The sequence below is a fragment of the Muntiacus reevesi genome, chromosome 12 (assembly GCF_963930625.1).
Source record: "Muntiacus reevesi chromosome 12, mMunRee1.1, whole genome shotgun sequence".
NCBI lineage: Eukaryota > Metazoa > Chordata > Mammalia > Artiodactyla > Cervidae > Muntiacus > Muntiacus reevesi.
The window spans coordinates 52,344,393-52,356,490 of NC_089260.1; the positions used below are offsets into that span (position 1 = coordinate 52,344,393).

The 12,098-nt window shown below is 48.9% G+C and overlaps 1 protein-coding gene across 3 annotated transcripts in view; it reads right to left on the reverse strand.

Annotated features, from left to right (window-relative positions):
* Window positions 1-12,098, reverse strand: part of CHD7 (chromodomain helicase DNA binding protein 7) — a 187,978-nt gene that overhangs the window by 117,443 nt on the left and 58,437 nt on the right. For all 3 annotated transcript variants that reach the window (XM_065902719.1, XM_065902717.1, XM_065902718.1), the window contains exon 2: window positions 7,000-8,840. In XM_065902719.1, coding sequence (XP_065758791.1) covers window positions 7,000-8,664 — 1,665 coding nt within the window. In that variant the 5' untranslated portion in view covers window positions 8,665-8,840. The remainder of the gene's footprint in view (window positions 1-6,999; window positions 8,841-12,098) is intronic.

A 12,098-nucleotide genomic window follows, 5' to 3' on the forward strand; every position in this document is an offset into this window, starting at 1 on the left:
AGAAGGGGAAAAGCTGCACACTGATTCTTTTGGATCCTTTTTAATCTCCCATGGGAAAATTAGGACACAGGCATTATTATCCATCACCTCAGTCTAAGTGGTCCTTAAAAGATGCATTCTGCTTCTGTCCTCCTTCACCGTGACTGTGTTTCAGGACCAAATTGATGAGAGAAGCACAAACGCATCCAAAACATATGTGTTCTAAGGGCACAGTGGGGCTTCCTAGGTGGCATAGTGGTAAAGAACCCACCTGCCAATGCAGGAGACGCAAGAGATGCAGGTTCAGTCCCTGGGTCAGGAAGATCCCTGGAGGAGGAAATGGCAACCCACTCTAGTACTCCTGCCTGGAGAATCTCAAGGACAGAGGAGCCTGGTGGGGTCACCGACTCAGACATGACTGAGCGTGCACACACACACAAGTGTTGCATATCCTAAAAACCTCACCAGGACTTGCCCACCTCAGGGTATACGCAATGAATCTACACCTGTGTAGATTTGAGCGGGATGAGTTATTCAGAAACTCAGAAGTTCACCAGTGACTTGTAGGACAACCCACAAGCTCTTCAAGAGGAAAATGACAACCGGAGCTTTCCCTCTGGGTAGTTCTCACCAGCGTCCACCCGGCCCCATTCTCCGCTCTCTCCCTCCTCCCAAGGGTGGTGCTGGGACCCTCTGCACCCTCCCAGTGTACCCGTGGACACGGAGCCTGGTCTGAGGGTCATGCGGGGGAGACGGGAGTCCCCCTGGCCCTGGTCCCACAGTCCAGCAACACTGAGGGACATGCAGGGCTCTGGGTTCACTCTCTCTCTGCCCTCATGTCTCCTAGCCTTCCAACTCTCTCCTCGCCTACCTTTTCCCACCCTCCACTCAACTCAATGGATATTTCACAGCTCAGCAGACACATCACCTGCCCAGAACACCCTCTGAGGCCCCCACCTCGCCTCCTGAGACTAGGTGATGAGCTGCCCCCCAGCACACAAGCTCACCCTCACAGTGTGCCTTCCAGAGGCGGCCCGCAGCCCCTCCGCCCGACAAGCCCTCCTTCTCTCCCCCAGGGAGCAGCATGGGGAGCCTGAGCGTCTGCGAACTGCTCCCACGAACCAAGGAAAGGGAGTCCAACAGTTCTGACCACACGCGACCCTGGGATGAATGCTTGGGGTCATTCCCCCAACTCCGCAGCAAGCAATTCTAAACTCCTGCCCGACGACAATGGGTCACTTTTGAGTCCCCACCGCGTGTCTGACACCAGGTTAGATTCTAACGGAGTTCCCGCTCCTACCCCTGTGCCTCTAACCAAGAGGGTGGGTGACCCCTCATTCTGGAGAGAAAGCAAGGGGCTCTGTCTCTCCGCTTAGGTGGAATCGCCTGCTCCGGGGGCGTGGGGTCAGGAATCAGTTGGTAGTTTTCCTACCAAGAAACTGTGGACTCCAAGGTCTACACTGCCGCCTCCACATGGCTGGTTGTCAGAGCAGGGCTCAGGGAGCTCAGGGCATTTTTTTGTAGGTGACACTGAGATGTCACCAAGCCTCTCACACGCGTTCTCTCCGAACGCACGTGGACTTGGCCAGACAGAGGCTCATGACCTGCCTGCAGACTGCACGAGGAGGCAGCTGTTAGAACGTTAACATCTCAGAAAAGGTAAAACAGTGCCACTCAGGTTTTGTTCTCTTGGAACACAGCTGCTTTGCAGTTGAAGATGTGATGAACGTTAACACATAATGGTTTATTATTTTTTACTCATTTTGCAAACAAGTAACAAATATTTCACACTGTCCTTGTTTTAAATTTCTAAGACAACAAATATTAACACATAAAACTCACATAAAGAATCTTGAGAGTCAATTATATATGGCTGAGTCCCTTCACTGTTCACCTCAAACTATCACAACATGGTTAATTGGCTATATCCCAGTATAAAATGTTCTTGGTGTTAAAAACAATAAAAATAGAAAGAATCCTGAGAGTCACCAACAATTTTAAGGAGCATACAAGGGACTGAGATGCAAAGAAAGACAAATACTGTATGATTTCACTTACAGTGAATCTAAAAAAGCTAAACCAATGAACAAACAACAAAACAGGAACAGTCATAGACACAGAGAACGCACAGGTGACTGTTGGAATGAAGTGGGTGGAGGTGAAGAGAAATAGGCGAGGGTGACTGAGAGGGACAAACTCCCTGTTACAAAACAAATGAGCCACAGCTGTGAAAGGTACAGTGTGGCGAACACAGCCCCCGATTACCTAACCTCTTTGCATGGTGACATATTGTAACCGGACTTACTGTGGTGACCAGTTTGAAATGCACAGATATTTCAAAGCACCGTGTCGTGTAACAGAAACTAACTACAGTGCTGTAGGTCAATTACACCTGAAATACAAACAAAAAATTCATAGAAAAAGAGATGAGATTTGTGGTTACCAGAGGCAAGGGCTAGAGGAGAAGGAATTGGAGGAAGGTGGTAAACGGTACAAGCTTCCAGTTATAAGATAAATAAGTACCAGGGGTACAGTGTACGACATAATGAACACTGCTGTATATTATATGTAAAAGCTGATGTGAGCGGAGAGCCTAAGAGGCCTTATCACAAGAAAAAAAAATTTTTTTTGCTTCTTTAATTTTGGACTTAGATGATGGGTGCTCACGAAACATTCTATCACTTCATAACGTATGTAAATCAAATCATTATACCATACTCCTTGTACACTTTATACAGGGCTGTAGGTCAACTATATCTCAATAAAACTGGAAGAAAAAAATTAAAATATAAATGAACTATTTAATGATTGATAGGAAGGAAGGAAGGAGGGAGGGAGGGTGGGTGGCCTGAGATACAGAGGGAAACTACTGTCCTAATCAGCTGTTGAAAAGAAACAGAAGCTAGGTTTTCTCTTTCCCTCTAAGTTGTGTCATCAAATCATCAAGCTAGTCTGGAGCTAACATTAAAGACTGTGTCCACACAATGAACATATGGCCCCATGAACTCTGGCGTCTGTTCTAATATTCTCCTTTGCTGACTCTTCATTATAAAGTTAGACTTATCTTCAAAGATACTTAAACATGTGATAGAATTTTAAAAATATCTGTTCGCTACCCATGAAACATCTAAAAAACATAACTTCTATTCAAACGTTAAAAAAAAAAAACCTCAAGATAAAAAAGTCAATAATCCTATCTGAATGTGCTAATTCAGCAAATTACATCAATATTTCAAATTAATTTGGTAATTTCCCTGCTACACAGCATGGTTTTGAACCACCATTGTGTCATATACTAAGTGTAAAATAATTTCAGTAGTTTTAAAGCAAAACATAATTAGATATACGATTTGCTTCAGTGGCATGTGAGTCAGTCCTAGGGAGAGAGAGGTGTTGGGGTTACTCAACTATCCACTCCATTAAACTCACCACACCCAGAAACATGGGCTAAAAGGGGGGTGATATTTGCACAAGTCAAATTTAATGTTTCATAACTAAGGCCATATTTCATAAACATGTAGCCTGTTCCTTAAAAATAAAAGTGACTTTATACTGTATTTAGTACACATGAAATGACATGAATTACAAAGTAAGGTTGTCACTGCAGCAGATAAGAAAGTAGAACCTAGAAGAGAATTGACATTTATGGGTTTCCCTGGTAGCTCAGACAGTAAACAATCTGCCTGCAATGCAGCAGACCTGGGTTCAATCCCTGGGCTGGGAAGATCCCCTGGAGGAGGGCATGGCTGCTCACTCCAGTGTTCTTGCCTAGAGAATCCCATGGACAGGGGAGCCTGGAGGGCTACAGTCCATGGGGTCACAAAGAGTCGGACAAAACTGAGCAACCACAGGCTAGAGATCACACTCTCACGATATATTACCCTACTTGACCTCAACACCCTTTGAGATGGGCACTTTTTCCTATCTTACTGATGATGAATCTGAGGTTCGGAGAGGGTAAGAAATTATCTCAGGTCACCAAGCAAATAAGGAGGAGAGCTGTAATTCAAACACCCTTCTGATTTCAAAGCCTATGGTCATCTCGAGACTTTACGCCTCTCTAGTACAATTTTCAGAACCGAGTGCTTCAAAAGCTGAAGAGGTTCTGCAAAGTTGAGGAGAAAGGAAAAAAAGCAAATGCCATGCAAAAAAATGTTTAAAAAGGCAACTAACATAATAAAAATACCTCAAATCTACTTGTTTAATATACCTCATAAGCAGTTCCAGGTTAGTCTGTGATGGTGTGCTCAAGAGGACGGAGCTGGTGATAAAGGGAACTGCACTTGGTGGCCACCGGTATCTGCCAGGGCACAGGCCCCAGGCACTAGGGGACTCAGAGCCCACACACTCATCTATGTCCTCTAAACCTCTGGAGGGAAAGCTGGAGGCCAGCAGTTTCCACCCAGGGATGGGATTACAGTCTCCCCCACACTGTGCTTGTCCTCCAGGGAGGAGAGAAGATGCTGGGACCAGGAGGTGTCTAAGGACCATTGCTCTGAGAAGATCCCATGTTCAGTAAGAAACTTGGGGGAACAAGAAGGGAATACTTCCTGGAAACTAAGTCAAGCTCCTTTTGGCCCTAGGAGCCACCCAGGTGGGCCAAGGCCCCAGCAGCTGGCAGACAGCCCTCCCTGCCGTCCACAGTCTCGGGAGCCCGTTCCCATCACTGCAGGTGAGGCTCCAGGACAGGAAGCGGCTCTCTCTGGGGGAGCACAGGCCAGGTGGCTGAGGCCCTTGTGACCCCCCAAACTCAGGACCCTTCCTGAGAATTCCCAAGTGTGTCAGGCCTGTGAGCACAGCTTCCCCAAACCCCCACTGTGTCCTGAGGTCCCCCAGAGACTTCCTGACCTTCACTTCCCTAGTCCCACCAAGGCAGAAGCTTCTGAGTCTCTGATCTAAATGCCTCTCAACCCTCGATGCCCCTTAAAAGGTTCTGTTTCCAGACCCCACCCTTTTACTTGCATGTAGCTTCATTCTCTCCCATTCCCATTCTCCAATCCTTGGTCCTTGGTCACACACTGTCCTCACAAGGCCTGGGCTCCAGCCTCACAGCTCATCTCCAGGTTCCCCCACTAGCCCAGGCACTGTCTTATCCATTATCACTGGTGAAGTTCAAATTCTTTACAGCAGAATATAGACCTCTATGCCCAGGCCCTGCCTCAGCAAACTCAACAACCCATGCCCCCTCTGGTGTACTTGCAATGCGTCCTCAGTTCACACCCCTGGCTAAGTCCTGACCACGTTCCAAGCGCCCTCATCAACAGGCACCGCCTCTCTCTGGACACCTGTCGCATAACCATGCATGGTCTTTCCCTCTGGTTTATACTTTCATGTATCGGTCATGTTTTCCCAAATTGATTACAAGTTCGTTAGGAATGAGCACGGTGCCTTACAGCTCTAAAATCACACTGTGCCATCCATGCTCAGGGCTGCAATCACAGTGGAAGATCAATATGTATTTCTGAACGGCACTCCAAATACTCTCTATGTACAGACATTAATTTATTTTTCCTAGACCTAGGGCACAAACACCAACACTTATAATGGGAAGATGTCTTTGGGAATACTAGAGCTTAAAACCTAAATCTGTCTGCTTATAAATTCTGTAAGATGAAATCCCAGCTGACAAAAAGGAAGACCTCTGCTTTCAGTGCTAGGTATCCAAATCTGTTATGAGACTGAACCCTTTCTGTGGATTGTCGTTTACTATGATTTTCTGCAGGGTGCAAGTTAAGTTCACACTAACATTCAACAACTGGTTCAGAAGACCACATGTTGTAGGGAAAATAGCAACAAAATAAAATTTTATATTTATTAAAATACGATTTATAATTTTTAATTAAATCATCACTGACTCAATGGACATGAGTTTGGGTAAACTCCGGGAGTTGGTGATGGACAGGGAGGCCTGCTGTGCTGCAGTCCATGGGATCGCAAAGAGTTGGACAGGACTGAGCAACTGAACTGAACTGAAAATATGATTGATAAAAATTATTTAAAAATAATGATTTCCTAAAAGAGGTGGGAGGCACTACCACAAACACATGAAACATTGCTGGAAACCAAGGCTCAGTGTATTTTTAAATCAGATAGAGAGAACAGCATAGAAGAATAAAGAGAAGGGAAAAACACCTGGGTCCAATATCCACCTCCCCGCTGGCAATGAGAACAGAGCTCCTTACAAGCAGGACATGGGTTTGGCTTTTCTATGCACTCTTAGCTCCAGCACAGGTCCTGGGACAGGAGGATTCAAGATTTATTCATTTATTTTTTTGAAAAAGTGGATAAATGCACAAGCCACTAAGTGAGAGAGTAAGTTAACGAACTAATAGAAGGATGGTGACTGCAGTCATAAAATCAGAAAACGATTACTTCTTGGCAGGAAAGCGATAACAAACCTAGACAGTTTGAAAAGCAGACACGTTACTCTGCCAACAAAGGTCCGCACAGTCAAGGCTACGGTCTTCCCAGTGGTCACATAAGGTTGTGAAAGCTGGACTAGTAAAGAAGGCAGAACACCGAAAAATTGATGCCTTCAAACTGTGGTGTAGGAGAAGACTCCTGAAAGTCCCTTGGACCGTAAGAAGATCAAACTAGTCAATCTTAAGGGAAATCAACCCTAAATGTTCACTGGAAGGACTGATGTTGAAGCTGATGTTCCAATATTTTGGTCATCTGATGCGAACAGACAACTCATCGGAAAAGTCCCTGATGTTGGTAAAGATTGAGGGCAGAAGGTGAAGAGTGTGTCAGAGAATGAGGTGGCTGGATGGCATCACTGATGCAATGAACATGAACATGGGCAAACTCCAGGAGATGGTGAAGCACAGGAAAGCCTGGCGTGCAGCAGTCCATGGGGTCACAAAGAGTCGGATATGACTTAACAAGAAATAGAGGGAAAAAAGTGAGATTCTGGAGCAGCTTACAAGACGACAAAGGACCTGGAAGTGAAGCAGCGTTCCCCAAAGTTAAAGGGAAACTTCAGGAGAGCCGCGTCACGCCGCGTCCCCGCCCCCTTACCTGAGGCACAGGCACTTTCTGCGGGGTGCTCTGGGGCGAGGGGTGGAGCTGCGCCCAAGGCTGGTGGTGCGGGTGCGGGGGTGAAGACTGGTGGTGCAGGCCCGGGTGGGGCTGCAGCGGAGGGCAGCTGGGCAGCTGCTGGAAGGCCGGCTGCGGCCCGGGGTGCTGCTGGCCGGGGAGCAGGCGGTCCTGGACGGCCTGTGGGTCGGCGAGGCCCACACCCGGGCAGCCGTTGGGCCTCAGGTGCGGGGCCGGGGACATGCCCAGGAACGGGCGCGCCGGCGGCAGGCTCCGTGGGCCCAAGCTCCTCGGTCCGAGCCCCAGGGCGCCGCCGGGCGGCTGGTGAGCGGGCTGCGGGTGCGGCATGCTCGGGTAGCCGCCCACGTCCATGGGGGCGCTGCCGGGCCGCACCTGCGGGGGCGGCGTGCCCGCCGCGCTGCTGCTCATCGCTTTCAGGGGTGACATGGGAGGCGGGGAGGCGTACGATCCCTGAGGCTGCGAAGGGTGCATAGTTTGCGCATTCATTTGGTTCAGTGAGCCGCTGGGGTGGACGGGCTGCTGGTGCAGGAGTCCTGGGGCGCTGCCGGGCGGGAATCCCACCGCGCTGGGGTACCTCGGGACGGACTGGTTCAGGGGAGCGCTATTGGTAAGGCCTAGGTTCTGGTTCATCCCTGTACTGTTAACTAATCCCTGATTTAGGTTGCTGTAAGGATAGCGGGAGTACTGCCCTGAGTTGTTTATAGTGGGTGAGGGGACTGTCTGGCTCCGAGAACTAAAGGTGAGGGTCTGCGGCCTCACGGCCCCTTGCGGAGCGGGGTTGGGGGAGAACCGGGGGCTGTGGGCCACCGAGTCCCCATGGAGAGCGGTGGGGGGGTGGTGGTGGAAGGGCTGCACCGCGTGGCGCAGGCTCGGGGCCACCCCGGGGCTCTGCGGGGGGCCGTGCGACAGGTGGCCCGGGCCGGGGCCAGCGATGAAAGGGTTTCCCTGACTCAGGCCCTCCTGGCCCGGGGGAAACTGGCCCATCCTTGGCTGCGGCTGGCCGTGCTGCGGCATGGAGAAGTCCCCCCGTGCCAGGTAACCTCCTAGCTGCTGCAGGTGCGGGGGGTGGCCCTGCCCGGGGGGCCCCGATGGGGCCGGCTGGGGCTGCGGAGGCGGCGGCGGCGGCGGCTGGTAGGGGGCTCGGATCTGCTCGGGCACCTGCACGGCCCGGGGGCCCCACATGGAGCCGCCATCCACAAAGGACTGGCCCCCGTGCCTCTCGTTCTGCAGGCTCGGGTAGACGCCCATCTGGCCGCCGCCGCCGCCGCCCCCGCCGCCCCCGTGGGGGACCTGGGGGACGGGAGGGGTGTGGTACTGCGAGTGAGGAGAAGCCAGTCCGTTCCCGGGGGCATTGCTCAGCATTCTGTTGGGCTGGTCCATCAGGTGCATCTTCTGCGGCTCGTACTGGTTATAGTGATCGAAGTGGGTCAGCTTGCTTTGATTCTGGTTGGTGGAGGGATGGTGGAGGGAAGGCTGCAGGGAGGCGAAGCCTTGGTCTATAGGCATCTGCTGACCCATGGGGTTCACGGGGTTTTCAGGGTAACCACATTCGCCCAGGCCTTCAAGGCCCTCATTGAAAATATTCCCGTCCTCGCCAAAAAGACTCATCATTCCTGGATCCGCCATCTTCTCCCAGCACACGGCTGGCTCCTCCAGACCAGAGCGCGGGAGCTCGTCTGTGCTTCACTTCACTGAGGGCTTGTCCTCAGAGCCTATAATCCTGACTAATCTTCTTCATGTCACTCCATATTTCTTTAATTCTCTTGGACCCTGCAGTGTCAGGCAAAGTCTGGATCGAGGTCCTGGAAGGGATCGGGAGGTAGTGGAGAGGAAGGAAGAAAACAAAGAATTAGGGACAAATGATAATAATAATAATAATAATAAAAACTGCCAGCATTTTACGCGTTTGAATCTGGTCTCCACCAACAATACTAATCTAGCCCCCTTGCTGAGCTTTATTTTATAAATCTAGTTCACTTTAAGAGAAACTCATTAGCTTCTACCAGAAGCTTTGTTATGATCGGTTACTTAGAAAGCAAGCAAACACTAACCTTAACCTTAAATTAATCCATTCACTACACTTCCTCGCGTTCCATTCTTGGATGGAACAGAACAAAAGAACACAACATGAAGCAGCAGCAGCTGCCACAGCAGGCCAGCAGATGCATGACTATCGCCAAGCAGCCCATCTGCTGCACTAAAGCCCTGGAAATGCTCCGGTTACCAACAGCCCGCCCTTAACCTTATTCCCCTGAGCAGTGTAATCAGATGAGCAGCCGCTGCACTGAGGGCTGTGAAAAGCTCAACTTAGTTAAATTGACTAGAGGATTATACAAATACCAAAATCAGTCATTTCGTACAAATTGGATATTTACGGCCCACATACAACCAACGAGGAAATGGCAACAGGGACGTCGAAGGAGACAGCAGCGGCAAAAATACTGGAAGGCCCGCTTGCAGGTGGTGTGACCACTCATCACTTCCTTAAATCTGATGGAAGGAACAGAGGAGGCCAGACAGAGACCAGAAGGAAGACTTTCATTCTCCAGCATCCCCCGCTCACCCCCACCAGAGGAAGTCCCACCACAGGTTCATCATTCACCCACCAGCCCCAGACTCTAGGAATGGACCACCATGTGTCTGCTCGGACAAACTCTAGTTGGACGGACAGTTTCTAGACGATGACCGTTTTCTTTGGTAGAGACAGAAAACCTTCACAAACTGTTCAAAACGGAAACTTTTAACAGAATAAAATTCAAAATGTCTCTGCAGCCCTCTCCCTCGCCCTGACCTCTTCTGGGACCAGGCAGGCCAGAGCAGGTGGGGTAATGGGGAGCAGGCCGGCCCATCTGCATCCCAGGGTCACAGCACGTGGTGGATACTAAGTAACACTCTGTGCTTTATGCAAACACTTCCTAAGGACTCTGTATCAGATGAAAATAACCAATTTAAACAATGTTTCCACAATCAAAACAGGAAAGTGCTTTTTTTTTTCAATGCTAATTAAATCGACAGACCTAATAAAGAACTAATTCACATAGGAAAAATGTCCAAAATCTTAAACATCTTTGGAATTTAACTCATTTTTTCCCCTCTTTCATAAGCACACGAAGCATTGTGTGATACTGCCCAACTTGAAAAAACAGTATCTTGTTGAAGAATTTCAAAAGGGATGTTATAAACAGGCCCGGCCATAAATCCTACTGACACCCATCCACATAAGCATGGGAAAGGGGCCGGCTGGAGGGCTGGCCAGCACCTCCAGCACTGTTGAGAACTCACCCCAAGACAGATCGAAATTCAGCCCATCCTATTCTAACACGCCCCCAACAAGGGGGGCATCTTCGCCTACAGAAAATGTAAACAGCATTCCTGCTCGCTGTCAGAGCTACAGTCAGAACACCTGAGAGGGTCTCCAGGTCCTCAGTGCTCAGGCGACAGCTGTCAGCTGAAGCCAAAGGTCTCTTCACTTGGCCGATAACTGCCGTGAATTTTCTGATCTACTTTCTCCAAAAACAGGGGTCAGGCGGGTGGAAATAAGGTGAGCATGAAAGCCACTTTATTTACAGACACGCTGCTTCACTACACAGCTGCTTTAAAATTCAAACTCAGGAGCAGTCGAAATCTCCAGTGCCAAATGAAACAAATATTTATAAATTGAATTTACTCCTAAAAAGCCTACGCAGTCAGTCTTCATTTATTCAAGGCTCATTCTGGCTTTCAAGGAAATAAATACAGGAATGGACTTGATAATAGCTTAAACCAGCCGTGCAGACTAACCACTTACCAAAATAACCTTTCAAATTAGCTTAAGGAAGGTGGCGTCTAAGTTGCACGTCCTGGATGGCCTTATTTTATAGGATAATGGCTTCATCCTCCCAGGCCCTCCACATGTCACAGGAGGACTGTATGGGGTTCTCAGCCAGCCTCTAGGGAAAAAGAGCCCGGAGGAGTGGATGCCCTGGGACACCGCACTCCGAGCACTACCGGCCTGGAGAGGCAGCCGGGAGCTGGCACTCACTCTAGAAGGCTAAGGAGAAAGGGAAAGAGAACTTGCCTTCGGGCCAGGGAAGGGACAGAGCAGAACACACACTGCGAGTAACCCTACCCCGCACTTGGGTCTCGGGTTCCCTGCTCCTCCCACCAGGGGCCACCTCCCAGCAGCGGGGAAAGCGGCAGTCATGGGGCACACTGAACGTGCCACCTACCAGAGCTGCGGCCCCAGGCAGAGGAGCCCAAACACCAACGGCTCCAGTCTGCCGCTGGTAACCACGTGCACTTGCTGGGGCAGCCACCACCCAGCCTGCCCCTTTCCTGACCTCGAGACTCACTCTGCTGGCGACTATGTGAGGAATCCATCTGGTAGCTGGACTTCATATTTCTGATCTGAGCTAATCTAATTAATTTATTTTGGTCTTTTTTTTTTTTTAATTTGATCAAGACCATTTGAATGCCCACTTTTCCCAAGTCACAGCTGCAACGCTTAATTTTGTTCCTATCAAAGATATTCATATAAGCTTCCTTTCAGGAGGGCTGGCCCTTGTCTGCATTCACGGCCTATGTTTTCTGTGTCTACACCACCACTGTCCGACGAAGCCACATAGGTGATTTTGAATTTTCTAGTAGTCACATTTAAAAAGTAGCCCCCAAATGAGTGAAATTAATTATAATAATTTTTATTTATCCCACATATGCAAAATATGATGACTTCAACATGTAACTGATATGAATGAAGACAGTTTACATTTTCAGTACTGAGTCTTTGAAACCCAATATATACTTCACACATACAGTATTTCTTAATTTCTACTAGAGCCACATTTCAAATCAGAAAGGTACACATGGGGGCAACAGCCACCATACAAGATGGCACAGGTATAGATTATTAAAACTAAGAAACAGAAATACAAGTTATCAGTGTTATCAAATAATTCTCATCATTATCACTTCAGAAATAAATTTTCAAGATGTATTTATGTTTGATTTGGCTTTAAGTGAAAATCAAGTTAAATCTCAAATCGTGTTTTATGTATTCAAAACGTATTTATTGAGTCCCTACT